Genomic DNA, 24,574 nt, shown 5'->3' with positions numbered 1-24,574 from the left:
ATCTGCCCCTGAGTCACCTGGATTCCAGGCCATAAGCAGACCAGACCCACTGGGTCCAAGCTACTGTCTGAGTGAATTCCCTGAATCTCTAAGAAAATGAATTCTTATGATCTTGCAAGGAATCAGTCCTTGTAGACACTCCACTGTAGGTTGTTACTGGCACTTGGGAAGAGTCTGATCTAGAGTCCTGCCAAATCTTGTCCTTCCTCCTTTCTTAAGATCCAAAGATGGATTTACTATAAAGAGAGTAAAGTTTAAGATGTAAATATACAAATAAATGTCTCAGAAATAAGTGAAATTAGTACTCAAGACTGGCAAGGTTTTAAGATTTCCATTTTATTAAAAATATAGCAACACAATAGCAGCATCATTTGATAAACCTTTTCTAGTATCATTTAGTAGTCCTACTCACATAAACACACACCACCTATACAGCACCTTCCTGCTTACATTTTAAACTCTTCCCTTTATAGTTCATAGTATTGTATAAAGAACCCTATGTATTAACCCAATTAAGATTATGAGAGTACTACTTAACCATTAAACTGAACTACCTATACAATTACAGTAGACCAAAATGTGAAACTCCTGTGGAAATCAGGGAATTCTGTAGATTGTTCCCCAACATTTTTCTGCCTACCCGTAACCTTAAGTTGATAGAACTAAATCTCAACTGTAAGTCTTTCAGAGTGATTTTCATGAATTTGAACTTAATATACAGGGTATTCCACCTCCCAAAAGTGTACCGTATTTTCCGGCGTATAAGACGACTTTTGAAACGAAAAAAGGTCAACCGAAAATCGGGGGCAAAAGACCAAAATTGCACAAAAATTACCTGCAGAACTTGACGGCAAAGTAAGTCTTTTCTTTGAAGTGGGGGGTAGTCTTATACAGCGAATATAGGCCTAAACCTATGTTTTAACTGTAAAATTAGGGGGTTTTCTTATACGCCGGAAAATACGGCACAATTTCAATAATTATTAATTCCAATGGGTAAAATCTGAAAAGAAACATTGAGCTATCAGCTGTTAGGTTGTGTATACATTTTGGGGGGATGCCCTGTAGTAAAGAAAATATCTGTCTAGCAAATAAATGTTAATCAAGAATGGAGGGAACTATTCGTTTCAGTCCTGGGAAAATATTTACTGTAAAATATGTGAAGCTTCCCAAAAGGTGGCAATTTTCAAAATGAAAATGTTAGCTAGATACAAATAAATTTAACAATCAGGCAACAGGCTACAAACCTGCTTTTAAAAATAATATATTAAGAAATATTATATTAGATATAAACTAATAAGTTAATTGCCAACAACCATAAAATTACCCGAAAGTGAAATGGGAAAAAATCTATTATTTATTAAATCCAACTTAACAGAATATGGACCAAAAGTCATTAATAGCTTTAGCTTTTATTTTTAAAATAATGTATCAGTCTTTAGGCAGAATTATCAATAAAAATGTTCTAAGAGAAACAAATTAACCCACAAACCCAAGATTAAGTAGGGAAGTCCATTATATTTTAAAGTATTATTTTATTACATTTACACTGGACTCTTGCTTCCAGAAGTACAATTTAGCCCTTTTAAGGGCATTAACTTTTGCAATCTGAAAATAAACAATTCAATTTAAATAAATATTGCATTAGTAAATAAACATAAGAAGGTACTAGGTATATTAAGCAGCAAAGATTAAACAAAAATTAAACATGTAAGAAACATACTTTGTTGAAATGGCTCTATATCAAGGCCCAGTTAAATTCAGATACTATTTTATAGTGAAAATATAAAAAATGACTAATTGAAATGTTGTTATTCAATGGATCCCTCCAAAAGGACTCATTCTAATTGCTATACCAACTACTGAAGATTTAAATAAAATCATATTTCCAATAAATTTTTAAACTTTTAAAAGCCTATTACTATATATATGTACTGAATACATATATAACCATGATATGTGTGTGTGTGTGTGTATCCCTTAAATTTGAACATTATCTTCAGTTAAAAAAATTTGGGGTTTTTTTAGTTTTAAATAAAAATAGCGACATATATAAGAATGAATGGGGTCATGAAAATTACTAATATCATAAGATATTCTTGACAAAATATTAATTCTAAATGTAATTTTGAATATGCCAAAATTTAAGCCTCTGACACTTCTAAAGATCAACATAGCATGCATTTTACCTCTTGATAAAGTAATTCTAAACAGAAAATCACAAGCTGGCTAGTGTTTGCAATTACATGTTAGATTAGATGAAAAATAACTAAGGAGATGGTTGCAGAAGGAGTTATACTTGTTTTCTCACATGAAACTGGCTGCCTTATGAAGAGCCATCTTATATTATTACCATTTAAGTGTGCAGTGCTGGACAGAAAGAACAAAAGGACCAACAGAATTTGTCCAGAATGAAGAAGAGCAATTACAATTTAAAGAACAGAGTGTATGTACTCTCCATATGATCAAACCAAAAAAGATATTTACAGGAGTTTTCAAGTATATAATGGCTGTCATCTTGGCCTTACCTCAAGTTTTTCTGACAACATCTACCTGGGATGAATAAGAATAATCTTAAAGGAAAAAACAAATTCCTTGAAAAAATAATAAACAAATGGAAACATTTCAGCTGTCATGTGTGAACAAGAATTCCCACCCCCGCTCGTGCACGCACACTCTCTCTCTCTCTCTCTCTCTCTCTCTCTCTCTCTCTCACACACACACACACACACACACACACTCACTCTCTTTCTCTCTCTCACACACACACACACACACACACACACTCTCTCTCTCTCTCTCACACACACACACACACACACACACACACCTATAGATCTAGAACACTTTCCTTATATAAGCTCTAATTTAAGAAAATTATTTCACTTTCTCCAGATCTCGTGTTCCTACTTATGCCTAACTTTTACAAATCAGTCTTACATTATTGTAAAGCTGAATAAATATAGGCAAGAAAAATAAGTAGCAGGACCCAAATTAAACATGCTAATTATAACATTACAAACATTTAGTAGAGTCCAGAATACAAGAACACACTCAAACTTTAAATGATTGTTTTATAGACACCACACCAAACATGCATCCTTCATGTCAAAACAATTTTTATAGAAACTAAAAAAATAATAAAACTAAGATGCTGTTTTGAAATGCATAACAAATACTTTCCTCTAAAATACTTAGCTTTATTAAGAAATTGTACTAAAAATAACAAACATTTGCTCTATTCTACTTACATATCATAAATAAGACAGCTGTTGATGCAAGACATACGTACTCCTTCACGATCTTTCCATAGTCACCATACAAGCATTCTTATATTAGAATAAGCTGTTTACCAGCCAACCGTATGTGGTTGAAGGATTAAAATGACCATCTATACTTTACATAGTAAAGCATTTTCAAAAAATTTAATGTACACAGTGACAAAAAGGGAAAAAAATACCACAGTAATTCTGGACACATGAAGAGGAATTAAGCAGCTTCATAATCAAACCAGGCTTCATTATTTGCAATAAGGACAATTCTTTCCATTCCCCACCCAATACTTAAGTTTCTATAGTATTAACCTTAAAAGAAAACTCAAGTTGAAACCAAATAACTGATGTGCTACCCAGCTTTGAAATCTATAAGTAACTCTTCCCGTGAGGTAAGGCAACTGAGTAATTTGATTGTATTAGATTGTATTAAAATAATTATACTTAATTTTTCAATAATATAATTAAAAAGTATATCTTTTTTGGAAATATAACAATAATGAAAAGAGTTCTGAAACTATGAGTTATGTTTTTGGGTGGTGGGGAAATATTAGCAATGTTGTCGTTTTACTGCTTGCATACTTTCTAGAAAAAGTGAACCTAAGAATGATGGATGACCTATATTTTAAATCAAGTAAATAAATCCTTAAACATAAAACAACCTCATGTATTCTCCTTCAACTTCAATTTCTGCACATCATTTATGAGAAGATGATTGAGAGGTAATAATTAAGGCCATCCCATGTAGACAACTAAAGGATTTGCTTTAAGTAAATTAAGAACATGCTTCATTTTCAGTGATCACAGTATACAACTGATGGTCCCAAAACTGCACTGTTGTTTTAAGCTCTAAAGTCATTCTTGAAAAAGAGGACTTCCCTCTTATATTAGGTGAACTAAGTAAGAAGCTCTTTTGACATATCACTTGCACACTTCTCTATGGGAGTGAATGGAATATCCATCTAAATTCCATATGAGCTGAAAATGTCTAGTACATATAAAATTCTAGAAAACAGTATACCACATTGTAGAAGGCACTAAAGCTTCAGCTTGTGCTCCCATAGCCCACTTTAAAAACCCAAGTTTTCTTTTTATAATGACACCTTTGCCATCTACTGCTGACAATACACACAATATTATTCATAATAAGCTTGGAAGTGACAAGAAAGTTAAAAAAGAAGTGCTTACTTTGTGGGAAAACCCAAGGATTCTAAACACTGAATACTAATACATTAATTATTAGTATTCAACACAGTTGTTCATCCTTTTGAAAGAGAACAGTAGTAGCATGCATTGTCAGTTGTTTTTTAATCCACTTATTTAAGGAATTTGAATCTGTAAAAGTATTGTAAAGAAAAGCTGTTGTCCTATCCAGTGAGAAAAAGAAACACAATAGTGAGAATTTAACACAAGCACTATAAATCCTGTGGAGTTAAGTGTTAAAACTTGTTACATATTCTGCACTTACAAGGGTGGGTATGTATTTGCACCAATTTCAAGCACATCATCAATATGTATATATGAAATTTAAAAAAAAAAAAAAAAAGTAAAACAATACAAAATTCAGTAACTAACACTTTTTAAAAGAGCCTCCAATGTTTATCTCCAGTCTTTGTGAAGAGTACAAATTTGGATCTTTGATGTCCCATTTATTTATAATGGTTCTTGGCAAACACTAACAAACCACAGGACAAGTGTGTCAGCCACCATGGAAATGCACAGGTTTTAGAAGATGAGTTTGGGTATTATCAGTTATCTTCATGATGTCCATGCTTTCTTTTCTTACTCACTAACAAGATGGCCACAAAGCCACCTAACAACTAGAAAAGTTGTTAGCTTATCTCTTTATGCTCAAATGGATTCTTCATTATTTAACATCTTGTTAAGAGTAATTAAAAGCTTTGGATTTTATTCCGGCGCGCATTCAGAGGTGCACTGGTCAGTCTTATACGGCTTCTGTTTTGGTAGAAAGGTTTTCTTCATTTGGCTGACAATTCCCATTTTGCTGTACTTGGTTTTCCTCAGTCCTTGGTGCATCCTTGTCATCTGCTTCTTTGCTCACACCTGATTCTGGTTCTTTATTGTGCTCCTTCTCCTACAATGAATATTGAGAGATACATTTAATATTTTTCTCAAGAGTTGCCTGTTACTACATCTGCTTACGGCTAAAATATGTAATTTTATATATTGTGAATTAATAAAACTGGGTTATTTTCTCCCATTACCATTTCATATAAATAGGTTATGCAAACATGTATCCATGTCTTTTGCACTTCTCACAAAAGATGGGCAATCCATGGAAATTAAATTTGAAAAAAACAGATCAACAGAAATCCTAAGGAAGTGTTCAATAAGTGTTGTTCACTGACTTCAAAGAGTGTGACAAACCTGTTGAAAGAGTAAAATAGTTCCCAAAGACACTGGGATAGATTTGTAATCTGGAAACCAAAGAAGCAAAAGTAAGGGAATACAGAAAACTGTTCAAGAACATCCATGTTTTGCCCTCAACTTAAAGAAGAGTTAAATGAGAACATGGGGAATAGTCCTTGGCACATAGTAAGTGCTCAAGAAATGCATGTTATTGACAATGATAAACTTCTATCAGTATGAGAGTAAATAAAACTGTATGATAAAAGCTCCAGAACTCATGATGTTCAAATACAAATTATACCAATATAGCATAATTGATTAAGTTCTTAAAATATTTATCCCAAAAAGTTACTTGGTAGAGTTTGGTTTCCATTAATTATCTAATTCAAAAACCTAATTTCAGTATATATTACAAACCCAATAATGACAGAACACCTGTCATATTTGTTGAAACAAATATACTGAGGAAAATGGCATCAAGTAAAAATCTGAATATAAATATCAAATACATTTCTTACATGTACCATGAATAGTCTAAAATTTTTACTATATGCCATTCCATGATTCTCTAAAATAGAGAATGTGATTGTTTAAATTTTAATTAGCTCTTATCTATCTATCCCTTAAAAATTTAGTTTTAAAAAGACTGTCAATTTAACAAATATGAAAGAATACAAAAAACATACAAGACACTATTATCCCCAACGGCCTTTTAGCCTAAAACTACTTCTATGCAATAAAGAACAATCTCAATTATTAATTATCGGAATGTCCATTGCTTACTTTAAGTGAAGTATTGTTCTTCTCCAATTTTTCTTTCCCATCTTTGTCATTAGAATTCTTTCTTGTAGAGGTTGAACGCTCTCTCTCTCTTCTTTCACTAACATGGTCCCTTTCTTTTTCTCTCTTTTTATCTTTCTTGTTTCTGCTATAAGAATATTGGTAATATGTCAGTTAACGTCTAAGAAATGAAATACCAGCTATTTTGTTGACGAAATGTTCTTACTTAACACTAAAGCACTGTAAATAAGCATATCAGTAACCTAGTTTGATCAAATAACATAAATGAGACCTACTCTAACCCACACTCCAATTAACATTTTTTAATTTAACTTTTTACTTTTTTAAGAATAGGTTTTGCCGAAACCTGTTTGGCTCAGCGGTAGAGCATCGGTCTGCGGACTGAAAGGTCCCAGGTTTGATTCCGGCCCACAGCCTGTACATTGGTTGCGGGCACATCCCCGGTAGTGGGTGCCCAAGAGGCAGCTGGTCGATGTTTCTCTCTCATCGATGTTTCTAGCTCTCTCTCTCTCCCTTCCTCTCTGTAAGAAAATCAATAAAATATATTTTTTTTTAAAAATAGATTTTACTGATTTTTAGAGCAAGAGAAAGGAAGAAGAGTGGAACATCGATAAAAGAGCGCAACATTGATCAGCTGACTCCTGCATGTCCCTGACTAGGAATTGAAACAACCTTTCAGTGCATAGGATAATGCCCAACCAACTGAGTCGCACCAACCAGGTGTTCACATAAAACACAATTTAGTATTGTCAATTTATTAGTTCTAAAACATTTGAGAGTTTATTTAGCTACTATAATTAGGGTAAAATGAAACCAAATATATATATACACCCACATACTAGAGGCCCGGTGCACAAAATCCATGCATGGAGGAGGGGTGTCCCTCAGCCCAGCCTGCACCCTCTCCAATCTGGGACCCCTCAAAGGATGTCCAACTGTCGGTTTACCGGGATCAGCCCTAAACCAGCAGTTGGACATCCTCTCGCAATCCAGGACTGTTGGCTCCTATCCGCTCACCTGCCTGCCTGATTGCCCCTAACCACTTTGCCTGCCGGCCTGCTCACCCCAACTATGCCCCTGTCAGTCTGATCACCCTGTCAGTCTGATCACCCCCAAATGCTCCCTGTGTTAGTGTGCTTGCCCCCAACTGCCCCCCTGATGGCCTGCTCACTCCAAACTGCCCCTCACCTACTGTCCTGATCACCTCCAACTGTCACCCACTGATGGCCTGCTCACCCCCAACTAGCCCCCTGCTAGTCTGCTTACCCCCAATGGCCCCGCCCCCCACCAGCCTGATCACTCATAACTGCCATCCCATCCTGGTCTGATCACCCACAACTGCCCTCCCTTCTTGGCCTCTACCTTGGCACCGCCACCATGGCATTGTCCAAAAGAACATCCAATTTTTCCAGTCTAATTAGTATATTACCCTTTTATTAGTATAGAAAGAGGCCTGGTGCACAGGTGGGGGCCGGCTGGTTTGCCCTTAAGGGTGTCCCGGATCAAGGGGGTGCCCTTGGGGTGTGGGGCAGCCAGGGAGAGGGGCCTGTGGTGGTCTGCAGGCTGGTCACTCCCCCAATGGGATAAGTAATTGTGCTCCTTTTTTGTAAATATATCTTTTTGTCTAATCTGAATTCAAAACTGAGAGAAGTCTTGACTTTTATAAGCAAAGCTTTTTTCCCCCATAAAACTATGGCTACCTCTATAATATCCTATGTCTTTCATTATTCTCACCTAAAAACAATAGCCCACAAGCAAATAAACAAAATGCCCCTGCTGGGAACATGCTCCTTACACTCTTGACAAAGCTTTTTATTAATTTATCTTTCCTAAACCTAGAAAACCAACTAAAAAACTATGACTTACCAATAAAGGAATGAAAAAAATAAACAAAAATCAAACCCAACCTCCAATTAGATAATGTAATGAAAGAAAAGACCTTATTAACAAAACAATAAAAGTAAAATATGTGTAATAATTTAGAAAATACACAAAATCTGTATGAAACAAACAATAAAAACACACTAAAGATGGCCTGAATAAGCAGAAAGATATACTATGTTCCTAATAGAAAGATTCATCTTCCTAAAGTCTTATGTATTAATAAAGCTAGTTATAAATTTTCTCTAATAAATGTAACATAACAGTAATACAAATCATCAATAGATTTTATTTCTAAAATCTAGACAACTGACTCATGTTCAAAGGGAAAAATAGACGTGCAAGCATGGTCAGGAAAGCTAAAAAAAAGAGCCATGGGGAGTGTGGGGAAGAATAGGCTTTATTAACTATTATGAAATACTATGTAATCTGAATAATTAAAACCATATAAAAATCATCAGTCAAACCAATCCAACAGCACAGAACAGTGATTTTCAACAGTATGCCACAAGAATTTTTAACACATGCAATACCTGATTATTAAGTCAGGGGCACCAACCATTTCCCCTTAGATTGTCAAATTAAAAAAATGACAACCAACACAACACAATAGTCATCCTATATGACTGAAACAAAACCATACTATTTTTTTTTCTTATCAGCAAAAAATGTATTTTTTAGTGTGGGGCAGAATTTTAGTAATTAGTTTATGTGTGCCATGAGATGAAAAAAGATAAAAATCGCTGGCCTAGAAGGCCCAGAAATAAACACAAATAGAAAAATTCAGTACATAACAAAAGCAATCTTTCAAACTAGTATTAGAAAAATTTGAGTTTTTGATGAATGATATTAGGACAACAGTGAAGCATTTGGAAAAAATAAAATAAAATTGGATGGTACATTTGTATAAACTCCTAATGGATCAAAGATATAAATGTAAAAATAAAACCATAAAAGTAGAAGAAGAAACAATGGGGGAATTCTATCATAACCTTGGAATAGGAAAAGACCTTTCTAAATTTATGACAAAATCTAAAAGTCAAATAGAAAAAATTAAGTTATATAAAAATAAAAAACATTTGTATTTAAAAGCTGGGATTTAAATATGACAAAGTAAAAAACAGTTACTGAATAATTATTAAAAACTATCCTGCTTAACAAATTAGCAAAATTATATACTCTAAATTACCTCATTAGTAAGGGTGGTCAATCTAGAAACATTAACTTAGAAGGGTAAGTTTTTAAACTAGAAAAGATACTTGAAATCAAATCACTAAAGAATAGTTTCACCAGTACAGAAAAAGCTTCTGAAAATATTAAAAAACAGACTCCATAGGAAAACTAGCAAAATATATAGACAATACACAGGAAATGGCCTTCAAATATAGAGATGATCACTTTTATTTTTAAGAGAAATACAACTAAAATTACTATGATGGTATAATTACTCATCAATTAAGTGGGCAAAAAGCCACAACCTTGAGTACATAACCTGTTATAGCTGTAGGAAACAAGCACTCTCATGCACAGCTAAAGTACAGGGTGTTGTCAATCTGTATGAAAGGCAATATGGAAAACTCTTAAAATTACAAACACAATCCTCTGAGCCAACATTACCATTTCGGGAAAATTTTCCTACATACTTATACATTACAAAATGAACTAAGTCCAAAGCGATTCGTTACAATATTGTATAGAACAGAAAATGTAAGAAAGCCCATTCTACCACAGGCTAGTTAAATAAACTAAGGTACGATCATACAAAAGAAGTCCATGCAGTTGAAAAAATTAATAAAGCAGCACTCTGACAAATATGGAAAGATCTGGTTGTGAAGTGATCACAACAGTGTATATTTTGTACTGTCTTTTATTAGAAAGATGAAAATAACTACATGTCCTCACCTTGTATGTGTATATGAAACTGAAAGGTTATACTAAAAATGAATAGTCATTACTTATGAGAACAGAGTATGTGGGCACAAGGGTGAAAATTAAGACCTATCACTGTATAACTTTTTATATGGTTTTGATTTCTGAACCATGCAAATGTATTACATATAACTCATTCAAAAATATAAAGTTTTAAAAATAGGCTGAAAAGAAAATTGTCCCCCTTGATTCCTCCTTAATATGGGCACATACTTTCAACCTACCTCCTAGGGGATGGAGACCTAGAAGATTTCCTTTTTATGGTTTTTGATGTTCTTGGGGATCTAGAAGAACTCCTGCTCCGCCTCCTTCGCCTTTCCCTGAAAGTCAAAGACATGCCATTTATAACAGCAACTTAAATAAAGTGCAATTCGTATCAGTAGACGAGTAGATAAAAAAGGTTTGGTACATTTATACCATGCAATACTATGCAGCAAGAAAAGAATCTCTTACCCTTTGATACAGCATAGAGGAATCTAGAGTATCATGCTAAGTGAAATAAGCTAGTCAGAGCAAGACAAGTATCACATGACCTCCCTATATGTGGAATCTAATTAACAAAACAAACTGACGAATGGAGTGAATCCTGAGACATGGAAGCATGGAACATAGTGTAGAATCTCAGAGAGAAGGCCAGGAAGGCTAGGTGGGTGGAGATAATCAACCAAAGCACTTGTATGCATATATGCATAGCCCATGGACACAGACAATAGAATGGTGAAGACCTGGAGTGAGGCAAGCTGAGAGGATTAATGAGGGTTGAGGAGGGAGAGAAAGGGACATATGTAATACTTTCAACAATGAAGATTTTTTAAATCCTATATAATAAAAAGGCTAATATGTAAATTGGCCTTAGAACGACCGGGTCGCTATGATGTGACCACAAAGGGGCAGATGCTCAACACAGGAGCTGTCCCCTATTGTCAGCACACTCCCACAGGGGGAGCACCACTCATCCAGAAGCCGGGCTTGTGGCTAGCGAATGCAGCCACGGTGGTGGGAGCCTCTCCTGCCTCTGTGACAGAGCTAAGGACACGGTGTAAGCCATCAGTTGGACATCCCCTGAGGGCTCCTAGACTGTGAGAGGGTGCAGACCAGACTGAGAAACCCTCTCCACCAGTGCATGAATTTTGTGCCCCAGGCCTCTAGTAAATAAAGGGCAATTCAAATAAACAAAACCAGAAGAGTCCTTAATGCTCTCAAGTGACCAGTATTCTTTGGAAGCCAGTTTAAGCACATGTCCTTTATGAGCTTATAATATTCTATTATCCAATTTTAGTGCAGGTCAAATTATGAACCATAAATCTTACAGATTAATAAAAAGATCTAACATTTCATATTAGAAAGGATATAGGACCTCCAACTCATCTTGTTTATTTGAACAATAATTTCTTGAGTTAAAAAAATATATATTAATGGATGTTTCAGATTCTCTCAATTAGATATGTTCTTCCTTAACAACTAAAACATGTTTTGCTTAGATATGTTCTTCCTTAGCACCTAAAATATGTTTTGTTCAGATCCTTTGTCATGCATCTAGCTCCTTGCTGCCCCACTGTGGATTATTTTATAATAAGGTCACTAACATGCCTTTTTCAAGAAAAATAAGTTGGCTTGCAAAATGTGAACTTTCCAGACCTAAGTATTCATAGTATCTCTAAAAATGTATTTACATTAACTCATCTTATGCTTTGCCCTCCCAACTCCTACCATTTCATTACTGTTGTTCTATTCACTTAAAATGAAGTGCAGAGTTGCTTAGAGATAAGTAAAATACTTAAAACCATGGATTTAAATATGACAAAGTAAAAATAATTACTAAGATTGTGTTTATTAAAAATTATTTTGCTTAACATATTAGCAAATATGAATATTCTAAATTACTTCATTAGTAATGTCTACTTAGAAACAATACATTTCAAGATGTCCATAATTCAAGGATGAGATATAGTTATTAAATGACTAATGTATCTAACTAACTCACAAGGAGTTCTGATAATTAGTGGCCATTGGCCATATAGCTGAAAGAATCAACCTTATAGAATTCAAATTGTTCTTACCACCTCAGTAAATTGATTCTAGGTTAATAAAACATTCTATGTTTTCATTTATAAAATAAAACCTAAATAACATTTTAGATGTGGTATAATAGATATTAAGACCAAAATAACTTAAAAATTTTGAGAACACAAATAAATCAATTCCAACTCTACCTGAAGCTCTCTCCTCCATTACCCAACTTTATTTCCAGGTTACCCCAAAATTATACTTCTTACTGATGAAGAAATTATAGATAACAATATTCCATTAAATCAATGCTATTCAGTAACAGAGCACAAGAACCCAAAGCACTTTTTCCATAGCTTGAGAACATCTGTGTATTCCAGACTTTAAGTATACACAAAATGGGCTCCCTCTTGCTCAGTGTGACTGTTCAGGAAGTACTATGTACAGGTGGATATCTAATAATTACCAACTGATGGTAAGAGCTAAGGCTGAATACGTAGATAGCAATCTAGAATACCAAATAGTTGAAAAAGAAGGGGGCGGCTCTAGTAGGAAGAACTAAGTTGGTTAGAATTACATTTAAATTTTAGTTCCACACCTTACCAGCCGCACAACTGGGGTCCATGTTGCTTTTAACCTGAACCTGCTTTTACAACTGAAAAATGGAAATAACTCAAGCGTTACAGTGTTGCTACGAGGATTTAGAATACCAGTAAAGTACCAAGGATAAAGTTTAGCACATAAAAGGTACTCAATAAATATTTTCTCCTTCCCTTTCTTCGTCTATTGATAGTAACTTTTAAACATTAAAAGGTTTTTAAACATTGCCCTGCCAGATGGCTCAGTTGGCTGGAGCATCGTCCCTGCACCAAAAAGGCTGTAGGTCCAATTCCTGGTTGTGGGGAGGGGGTGTAAGAGAGGCAACCAATGGATGTTTCTCTTTCCCTCTCTCAAAGCAATAAAAACTTATCAATAAAAATAAGTTTTATATATCAAAATTTTATTTTAAAAAGTAGAATAAAAAAAAAGAAAAAGTAGGAGAATATTGGAAATAAAACTATTACGTAGACTATTTTTCTGAGCAGTTGAAATGTTTCCCCCATTTACAAAACAAATCAGAGCAATTGAAAAGCAGAAAAATGCTAAAAATTGAGAAATTGTATCTCTTCACCAAGCTCCTCTGAAAGAATGAAACATTCTAAAAAGCATTTATTTTCCAGACCCAGAATTTATTTAGGAATATATGTAGCACTGAATGTGAACATCTGAACTTTCTTAAATATCAAGCGACTTTAAAATGGGCCAAGAAAAAATTAAACATTTCATTCACAGACATCAGAAAAAGCAAATTTAACTAAATGGCATCAAAAACATTATTTGGTGTTGTGAAAAGCGGTATCTAAATTACATAAACACAAAAGAATATGTGACACAGAACCATTAAAATCACTGTGTCTACTTCTAAATCAAGTTTTCTTAAAGCAAGTAGCCAACAATTAGAGAATTCTCAAGTAAACTTAATTTCTAAAGAGAAAGGGCTACTGTACTTCTGATACTAAAGTACAAAGCAAATGGAAAATTTCTTCTAACCTTCAATTTCCTCATGTTTTACATCCATGATAATAATCTTCTCATAGATTTATTTTGAAAATTAAATAAGGTGCCGAAACCGGTTTGGCTCAATGGATAGAGCGTCGGCTTGGGGACTGAAAGGTCTCGGGTTCGATTCCGGTCAAGGGCATGTACCTTGGTTGCGGGCATATCCCCAGTAGGGGGTGTGCAAGAGGCAGCTGATCGATGACTGTCTCTCATCGATGTTTCTAACTATCTCTCTCCCTTCTTCTCTGTATAAAATCAATAAAATATATTTAAAAAAGAAAAAAAAAAGAAAATTAAGGTTATCCATGAAAAATTGCTGAGACATAAAATCTGGCACATAATAAAAGCACTCAAATGCTTGAATTATCTTGTATTATCTAAATAAAGACTAGCATTAAGAAAACCAGGTCACCGTTTGATTCCCAGTCAGCACACATGCTTGGGTTGCGTGCTTAATCCCTAGTAGGGGACATAAAAAAGATAGTTGATCGATGCTTCTCTCTCATCATTGATGTTTTTCTCTCTCTCTCTCTCCTACTCTCTGTAATCAATAAAAATATATTTTAAAAGAATTTAAAAAGAAAGACATTCCTGTTTCTGAAATTATTTTCTATGAAAATTTTTGTTCAAAATACCTTTAAAGCTTGTTAAAAATATGTATTTTAATAAATAGCTTAACACAAGTTAAGAACTTCTACTTATTTATAGCCATAGTATCATCCGGAATAATGGAATATAGGTTTACATAATCTTGAATCAATGAAGGTCCTCATTTTGCTGCTGTTACTATGGCAACCTACTCCACCTGGTGTCAGAGTACCTATTAATAGATTAAGGGAACAGAACTAAGGAAAAAACAAATCCTTAAAACTGACAAAAAAAAAATGTAAATGTTCATGCATTCAACAAAATAGTGCAGTAGAAACTAACTTAGATGAAAAAGCATTAATGCTCAACTTTAGAAATCATTTCACATAAAACTTACCACACCACTCCAAAGAAATACGGAAGTCTAAGAGGTCAATTCTTCTATATTTAAATTCTTAAAAGGCCTTTCTACTTTTCCATATCTACTGTGAATAATACTGTAATGAACATAGGGGTACATATATCTTTGGGAATAAATGTTTTCAAATTTTGGTGGTAGAAATCCAGAATAGTTAGTTACTGAGTCTATGATTCATTTTTCTGAGAAATTTTCAGTTTACATTCCCACCAGCAGTGAATGAGGGTTCCTTTTCTCCACAACCTCTCTAACACTTGTTATTACTTGTCTTGTTGATAATACCCAACCTAATAGGTGTGATGTGATGTCCAACTGTCCTTTGCTAAATGACTGGACAAAGAAGATGTGGTACAAAAATACAATGGAATACTACTCAGCCATAAAATGCAATCCTGCCATTTGTTACAACAAGGATGGACCTTGAGAATATCATGGTAAGTGAAATAAGTCAGACAGAAAAAGTCAAGAACCTATGATTTCACTCATATGTGGGATATAAAACTGAAAGCAAAAAATGAACAAAAGCTCAGACACACAACAATATGGTGGTTACCAGAAGGAAAGGGGACTGGTAGAGGGTGTTAAATATATGGTGGTGAAAGGAGATTTGATCCTGGGTGGTGAACACACAATGCGATATCCAGGTGATCCTATATAGAAGCCTAATATGTTAAGTGTCTGGTCATCCATTCAACCAATCAAAGCATGATATGCTAATGATCTGCTAAGGCCACTCAACTGCTCACTATAACGTGCACTGATCACCAGGGGCAGACACTCTGACCAGTAGGTTAGCTTGCTGTTGAGGTATGGCTAATTGGGACTGAGCAAGAGGGGCCGGACACACACGGGCCCTCCCCGAGTCCCTCCCTAGCCCAGATTGTGCACCAGTGGGGTCACTTGGCCTGCCCTGTGCCCTTTCAAAATCCAGGACCTTTGGGGCATGTCAGATCGCCGGTTTCAGCCTGATCCCACAGGCCAGGTGAGGGACCCCAATGATGCACAAATTCGTGCAGTGGGTTTCTAGTATATAATAAAATTGTACAATTGAAACCTATATTAACAAAACAAAAAAAAAACTTTGCCCTGCCATTCTACCCTCCAAAAACACCAGCAGCAGCACCATCTGCTAGTGTTACCACGTTAAAATGGACCACAAAAGAGAAAACTTTTCAAATAATTTTGCCCAATACCATCCATCCTTCCTCCTCAGATTCAATCATGTGGCAAGCCCTCTTAGAGAAATGCTTACTCTGAAAAGGAAAATGTTTTGATATTATTGGACTAATTCCACTTGTAAAGAAAATCTTGTCCCCCTCAGTTAAAATTCTTATTTTCATTTGTCATTAGTAAACACCTTGGTAAAAAATTTTAAGCATATCAAACCTGCTGGAACTACGAGATCTTCTTGATGCATTGTAACTTCTGGGTGGTGTTCTGGATTTTTTATCCTTCTTTCTTTTCTCATCTATCTCTTTGGATCTGTCCTTTTCTCGTTCCTTTTCTTTATCCTGCTCCTTTTCCTTCTCTTTGTCTCGCTCCTTTTCGTGGTCTTTTTCCCGCTCTCTCTCTCTGTCCTTTTCCTTGTCTTTATCCTTATCCCGGTCTTTTTCCCGTTCTTTATCTTTGTTTTTACTACGTTCCTTTTCTTTTTCACGTTCCTTTTCCCTGTCTCTCTCTTTTTCTTTTTCCTTTTCCTTTTCTTTATCTTTTTCTTTCACTCTTTCTTTTTCCTTGATCTTTTCTCGGGTTTCTTTTCTCTTGTCCCTTTAAAAACAAAAATAAGTAAGTAAATTCACAACTGAAATAACTCTACTCTCCAAAAGGACCTTCCTCTCTTTCCTCAATAATTACCAACACAAAACAATTTATAATAGCTATAAGATATAACAAGTTTCTATGTAACTCAGTTGTAACTGAAACTACTAAATAAAACAAATATCACTTTGGCCAGTGTTACTAAATCGTTAGATCCCACGCACCGAAGGGTTGCAGGTTCCATTCCCAGTCAAGGGCACTTACCTGGGTTGCAGGTTTAATCTCTGGACCAGTTTTGGTGTGAGCGGGAGGTGGCCAATGTCCCTCTTTCACACCAATGTTTCTCTCTCTTTCTCTTTCTCTCTCTCTCTCTCTCTCTCTCTCTCTCTCTTCTCTTGCCTATCTCCCTTTTACTCTTTCTAGATATTGATGAAAAAATGACCTCAAGTGAGGATTAAAATAAATAATTAATAAAATAAAAACAAATACCAGTGGGAATTAAGTACAGAAACTTCATGAGACATAATGGCAATCAGATCCAAATCAATGGCAACCAATATTATCACAAAAACAATCAGAAAAAGTTTACTTTCCCTCACAACAGATTTTTAACAAATGAAGCCCTCCCCTACCCAACCCCCCCAAAAAACTTACCGTGAATGTGAACGACTCCTTGACTTTCGTCTTTCCCTGGACTTAGAACGTTTTTTATGTGGGCTCTTAGATCTACGTCTTTCTTTTTGTCTTGAACGTGATCTATTATGGGATCTACTCCTAAAAAAAAAACAAATTGTTAGAATGTCAATTTTTCTTAGAGTTTCAATTTTTAATGATGTCTTTCAAATAAGAGAATTTTAAAAACTATGCTACAGTATGTATCAATATGTTAAAATTCTCCATTATGCAGTACTTCAGTTAGATTATCTAAAATACTTTATTTATGGAAACTTGATCAGATTGGTCATTATCCAGAACACCAAGATAAAAACAGAGAAAGAATGTAAGTATTTTTTGTGTCAAATTTAAGTTAGTATTCTCAGGTGTGGCTTTCTTTTGCTAATTTATTTTCCTTTTATTTCCCCCTCCAAAATGTCTCACAAAACAGAATATACCTCTGTGAAAACAGGAGACAAAATAATGCCACTTCTGTGCATTATGTCTTCTTCTGATGTGAATCTCTTTTGCCAATTATTATGTGGCTTAATATATAATAGATGACTCCTCCTATGATCCAAGTTTCCACATCATAAATTGTCTTTAACTCTTGACTTGCATGTAATGACTGCTTGGAACTACAACTTATCTTGACAAGTTGTAATATTGAGTAGTGACTACATAGTTCAATAATTTTTACAAATGGCTGTGTGTTATTTGTCATAATACATAATACATACAGTATAGTGTGACAGAAAAATAAACATCATTACTTATGAGTTAAAGCTAGATATAACCAAACGTTGGGATTTGTAAGGCCCTGATTTTGTAACTATACTAGTGATTGGCGCCAGAAAGAGATGTGAGAGTCAACTTAGCTTTTTATACAGTATATATTAGAGGCCCAATGCACAAAGATTCGTGCAAGAATGAGCCTTCCTTCCCCTGGCTGCCTGTACTGCCTTTACTCTAGCAGGAGCCTCCTTTCTGCCTTCCCATGCTGCCCAGAGGCCCAGAGCTGCTAGGGCGGTGCGGAATACCACTCAGCGCCTGCGTGTGCAAATTAACCCACCATCTTTATGGGGTAATTTGCATACTCACTCCTGATTGGCTGGTGTGCATTGTGAAAGTATGGTCAATTTGCATCTTTCTCTTTTATTAGTGTAGCTAGAATAAACTTGCTTAATTAGACCTGCTTTCTGATTTAGCTAAGCTTTTTTCAGCCCAATAAAGCACCGGCATAAAAAGGGAGTGGACTGACAATTCTAAAGGGCGTAGATGGTGCTGGAAGAGACTGGACAAAAATTGTACACCTATGGATGAGGACAGTGAGAGGTGAAGGGTAAGGATAGAGGGTGGGGTAGGAACCAGGTGGAGGGGAGCTATGGGAGGAAAAAGAGAAACAATTGTAATAATCTGAGCAATAAAGATTAATTTAAGAAAAAAAAAAAAAATAAAAGCAGTGAATAAGAGGAAAGACTTTTAAAAAAAGTAAATCTAATCCAAGATAAAATTTAAATTACTGTTAGCAGTTCTCATTTTAGAGTAATGTGCAAAATTGCATTTATAAATTAAAGTGAATAAAGGGCAACTTACCATCATGTTGCAAAAATCATTTGTAAGTCAATTGTTTGCCATAAATTGTTTGCCATAAAATGTTATTAAATGCTGGTCTTTAAAAGTTACTTAACTTTAAAATAGAATAATTAGAATGCTACCCATCTTTCCTAACACTTTCCTGATGAGAACACATGAAAAATTTTAAACAAATCATCCCAGTCCTAACCAAGATTAAAAAACAAAAACCTTCCTCCTCCTGAGGGGAAGGAATAAGAAGGGTGTGGCTTTAGAAGCACCTGAGGACAGTGAGAACGTAGAAAGGGCTCCTGCCATAGCTGGTTTGGCTTTGTGGATAAGAGCGTCAGCGGACTGAAGTGTCCAGCAGAACCTGTGGACCTAAGTGTCCCAGGTTCGATTCCGGTCAAGGGCACATACCTGAGTTGCAGGTTTGGTCCAACCTGCAAGAGGCAGCCAATCAATGATTACCTCTCATCATTAGTGTTTCTATCTCTCTTTTTCTCTCCTTTCCTCTCTGAAATCAATAAAAATATTTATAAAAGAGAAAGAGTGCGGGAGGGCTCCTACAACCCACATTCCTGCTAAGCCTAGCAGGTCAGGGCTAGCGTTAAGGGTATTCAGCAGGGGAGGGAAAGCCAAGAAAAGTCTGTCATCCCTCTCCCCTACTAGAGTGGGGGAAGTTACTTCCATGTCAAGATCCTTAAGTTTTCTGAGTAAGGGTAGGTTTTGTTTTTTTTTCCCTTTAAACTCAAATCATCCTCTTATGTATTTAAGAACTTAGTAAAAGCCATATATGTTTCTATAAACTATGTAAAAAATAGCATATGCTTACCAAAAACATGTATAAAAGTATGTGTGTGTGTGTGTGTGTGTGTGTGTGTGTGTATGTATGTAGATATGTCTATGTGTGTATATATACAGCTGACTCTTGAACAATGCGGGGGTTGAAATGCTGACCCATCGGTCAGTCGAAAATCTTCTGACTCCACTAAAACTTCAGTCATCACTCGGAATCTACAAAAGATTGATTCCAGAACTAACCCCTCCCACCACAGATACCAAATTCTACAAATGTTCAAGTCCCTTATACAAAACTAGAGGCCCAGTGTACAACATTTGTGCAGGGGTGGGGGTGGGGTGTTAGCCTAGCCTGTACCCTCCCTCTCACAGTCCGGGACCCCTCGTCCTTACTGCTTGCTGCTCCTTAGCACTGCCACAGAGGCAGGAGAGGTTCCTGTCATGGCCACTGCAATAGCCAGCCATGAGCCCAGCTTCTGGCTGAGCGGCACTCCCCCTGTGGGAGTGCACTGACCACCAGGGGCAACTCCCATATTGAGTTTGTCTGCTCCCTGGTGGTCAGTGTGCATCACAGCAACCAGTCATTCCACTGGTCAATTTGCATATTAGGGCTTTATTATATAGGATGGTATGGAACAATGCCTATATAAGGCCTCTCACTTTTGTGGAAAATATGTACTGTCTTCGAAATGTGGTTGATTAAAAACATAAACCCTAAACCCACAGATATGGAGAGCTATATATTTACTGAAAAGAATCCACATACAGGTGGACCCATGCAGTTCAAACCCATGTTGTTCAAGGGTCAATTGTATGCAGGCCAAGAATAAGTAATTTATTACGCTACATAGTTAGACCTTCATGAAAGCAGTTCCATGAATGAGAAACATAATTAACAAATTTCAGTTTAGGAACAATCCTCCTCTCTATTAACCCTTATACAAAGGGAAAATATCCAAATATACTTAAAATAATGAGAGCAAAAACCTTAAAGTGGTCAGCACTTCAACCCCTGCATTATTCATATTTGCCCCAACAGATTAATCTTCCCAGAGATTATCAAGGAAACAATGATGTCAATCATTAAGTTTGGTTTTAGTCTAGCCTAGAAAACCACTAAGGTATTAGATTTGGAGCCTGGCTCTTGTAATCAACACAAAATGAACTCAATTCAATTCTGTATTTCCTTAACCTCCTTTGTGTTCACCATATCTATCAACCTATACTAACGTTGACAATCTAGCACCACTGCTTCTATACCCCTTTCCTTCTCCAGTTTTGGATTCTGCTGCACTGGTCATTCCTTTTACATGAAACAACTTCCTTCACTTGGATGTGAACTTGCTTATTGTAAGGCCGAGGGAGGGAGAATACAGTAAAACCACATCTCAAAAGAGATTTTGTAAACTAAGAATAAAAGAGAAGTATAAACCAGTAAATAGCAAAAAGTATACCCTATTAGTCATAAAAATAGTATTTTCCTATCTCATTGCTTCAATCTCTTTGAACAACACAGAAAAACAGACTACACTGAGCTTGCTGGTGAGGTTTAACATACTGCAACATACTGGTTCCCTCCTCTCTAATTCTCCCTCCTTTTCTAATACCCTCACACCACACACACATAAACATGCACACACTTTTCTCTACCTCTTCTCTTTAGGCCTAGGTATATGTGTGCATGCAGCATGCAGTTAGAACCCACTATATACATTTCCACATTTTAGTAACAGTCCCTCCACATCTTAAAGAAGATAACTGAGATCCCCTTTCAGTCAAACACAACAGATTTAAAAAGAAAAGCAACAGAGCTATGTTCAAAAATAAAACAAAACAAACAGAGCTTAAGCACAATACAATAGTTGGAACTAAAGCTGCAAGTTACTCCTGCTTCAGGTCCCGAAGTACTAAAGAGAGGTAAGGACTGGATAGCAAGATCTGGGATGGTACTTCCAACACCTGAGCGGAGTAGGAAGGGGGAGGGAGGAGCAACTTCATCAATCAGCCATCAGCATCCTAATACACATGGTTCCCTTTCTCAATACGCAAAGTTTCTGCCAGTCTGTATAAACACTAGTTTACTCTTAGAAAAATCAGAAACATTGCATCTTAAGATAGAAAACCAACTTCTAAAACTGAAAGTTCATTGAAATAACAAAGACATTAAAAATTGTATTTTCAACTATAGTTAATTATAATTAAAGCAATATTTCATGGTAACCATACTTTCTGGTGAACTCTATGAGATTTTCAAATTCTGACATTTAGAAAAAAACTCAGAAATCTTAACTATTTTTAATACAAGACCAAAAAAAATTAAAGTGATAGCAGAAATCCTCACCTGTGTTTTGATTGTGATCTTTTCCTTCTAGAATGGGATTTTGAGCTAGACCTGGATTTGGAACGAGTGTGGGAACGTGATCGACCGCCTTTTCTTTCATTGCTCTTTCCAGACTCTGGGAGGAAAAAACCACTTTGCAGTGTAAGCTCAGAACAATTAAAGATCCCAGTTAATAATCAGGCACAAGTGGAATGTACCACATATAGTGCAAGGGGCCTACTCTCTGTACATCCTCCTCCTCTGCAATTATCCTTCAGAAACATCCAAGAAAGTCATTGCATAAACTCGTTGAGTGCAGCCACCCTGCAGCAGTACATATAAACCAGATGATTATAAACAGCTGTTCGTAATATTTTGTTGCTGCCATAATGTAAGATTATAACATGTCTGTAATACCTGTAACAGTGATTTTAAATCCTTCTCCATTTATTTTGCTAGAATTGAGGCTTAATTTCCGAGTGCTACTTTAGAAAACTTGCTCAAATGTAAACCATCTAGACAGTTTTAAATTGGATTTTTAGATTTTAGTTAGCAACACAAAAGTTTGAAGAGTTAAGTGTTCTTTTACCTTGCTAAAACAGTGTATTTTCCCTAGCTCACAGAATCTCTTGTTTATATTTACAATTAAAACTTTGATGAAAAGTGAGTCTGCTTAATCATCACATTTTAAATATATTTATTCTTGTTTTTAGTCTCATAATAACATTTATATGTTGCTTTAAGCAAGTCAGTTTTGAGCATTAATTTTGCTCTTAAAGTATAAAACTGATTAACTCAGGCTAATGTGCCTCAATTCAGTATCATGAGAAAAAATGTGCTAAGTACTTCTTTGACCTTTGACATTAGTAAGTCACTTACTCTTTCTTGAGTTTCATTCTTCTTGTTTGTAAAATGAAGGAACTGAACAAGATTAATTCCTAAAATTCCTTGCAGTCCTAAAATTCTATGATCTTAAACTATGACCTATGTAACAACACTATGACCTTACCTGGTTCAATAGCAGCTGAGATAAATGACTGAGCCTCTCGTACTCGCTTCATTACTTCTTCTAACTCCTTAGCTGCAGCCTGAGGTGTCATCTCAGGGGGTTTTACTATTGCATTGTTGGAGTGATTTATTCTAAATTAAAAACATTAGCATATCACAAATACACACCATCTTTCACAAATCATGAAACAATTAAGTTTTTACATGATGCATACATTTATGAATCCACACCTCGAAAGCACATTAAAGAGTAATATAGCTAAATACAGAATAACCACAACCAACCTCAAAACCATAATCTCATTTCCACCTGACTTCATCTCTTGCTAACAAAGCCAAAAGCAAGAGTAAAAAACTTGAATATTAGCTGACTTCTTTAACAACTTTAAAGACCAGTACAACTGCTTCCCCTGCACAGCTTAGAATTATAATAAATTAAAATATTGACACCAATATTAAAATCAATCACTTCTATTCTTAGATTATAAGAATTTGTTGATAACTTCTGCACCCTAGGAAGAGCAAGGGAAGCTGTATATTCTGTACTCTATTTTCATCACTCCTGTACCACAGCTGATTCAAACACAGCTTTGAATGTGGGAGGCATTTGACAAAACTCTTTTATCTACCAGGCAACAGTGGTTTCTCTGATGCACATAGAAGAATTTCTTTAGTCTCACTCCTTCCACAATAGAAGATAAGCATTCACTAGGAACAGTTACTTATCCTTTAAAGCAGAATCCTCATCAAACTGTATAACTAAGGTAATTACCTCAATAATCTGCATAAAATAGAGTATCTGATAGGCTACATCAATTTCTCATTTTGCAAACAAAGATAGAAGCCAACCTTAAAACTCAAAATGTATGATTCAGATAATTTGAGTATTTAATATTATTTTCTTCCTGGGATTTTGGATTTACCAAAATTCTTATTACTGTTTTAAGTAAGTAAATAAATAAATTCAACTCATATGTTAAATTGTCCTTTAGTCCAGTCATAATGCAAAGCTCACCTGACTTGTTAAAGCTTTTGGAAAAATACCTATGATCATTTCATAAGGTATATAACCAAAATTAACATTAAACTAGACCTTATAAAATAGAAAATAAGATGTCTTCAAATACAACCATAAAGGCTAAAATGGTATCTCAGGTATTCATTTAGTATACTTAACACAAAGTCTTCCTTTCCACAAATTGCCAATTACTATTAAAAAGAAAAAAAAAAAAAAAAAAAAAAAGGCCTTAATTACATCAAAAATACTTTAAAGTTTTTCAAAATCATTAAAATTTCTTGTTTAGGGTTTCTTACTTCAATGGCCTGTCTCCAAACATAACTCCATTAAAAGCAAGGGCCCTTGGTACAGAATTTTGGTCTGCAAATTCCACAAAAGCAAACCGAGTTGGCTGAGTCTCATCACCTGCCATCCGTACAAACTTCACTTCTCCAACTTGTTTAAAAAATTCAAGTAGCTGGTCAGCTGTTGTTGTCTGAAGAAACAAAGTAAAATTTTAATAAAGTATATTCTTTTTTTAAAAATCATAAATATTACTTTATCAATCTACATGATTTTTAAGAAGGGGGAATCAGTGT

At 35.3% G+C, this 24,574-nt stretch overlaps 1 protein-coding gene across 3 annotated transcripts in view; it reads right to left on the bottom strand.

The window, feature by feature from the left end:
• Positions 1–3,753: 3,753 nt before the first annotated feature.
• SREK1 (splicing regulatory glutamic acid and lysine rich protein 1) overlaps positions 3,754–24,574 on the bottom strand; it is a 46,421-nt gene continuing 25,600 nt past the window's right edge. For all 3 annotated transcript variants that reach the window (XM_084880809.1, XM_084880810.1, XM_084880811.1), the window contains 8 exons: positions 24,293–24,471; positions 22,980–23,110; positions 21,992–22,106; positions 17,275–17,394; positions 16,249–16,629; positions 10,475–10,570; positions 6,423–6,567; positions 3,754–5,364 (listed from right to left, as the gene is read on the bottom strand). In XM_084880809.1, the coding sequence (XP_084736935.1) occupies positions 5,215–5,364; positions 6,423–6,567; positions 10,475–10,570; positions 16,249–16,629; positions 17,275–17,394; positions 21,992–22,106; positions 22,980–23,110; positions 24,293–24,471 (1,317 nt within the window). In that variant the 3' untranslated portion in view covers positions 3,754–5,214. The remainder of the gene's footprint in view (positions 5,365–6,422; positions 6,568–10,474; positions 10,571–16,248; positions 16,630–17,274; positions 17,395–21,991; positions 22,107–22,979; positions 23,111–24,292; positions 24,472–24,574) is intronic.

Source organism: Pipistrellus hanaki, assembly GCF_964339955.1.
Source record: "Pipistrellus hanaki genome assembly, chromosome: 4".
In the NCBI taxonomy this organism is placed as follows: Eukaryota; Metazoa; Chordata; class Mammalia; order Chiroptera; family Vespertilionidae; genus Pipistrellus; species Pipistrellus hanaki.
This window is presented reverse-complemented; position numbering and strand designations above follow the sequence as displayed.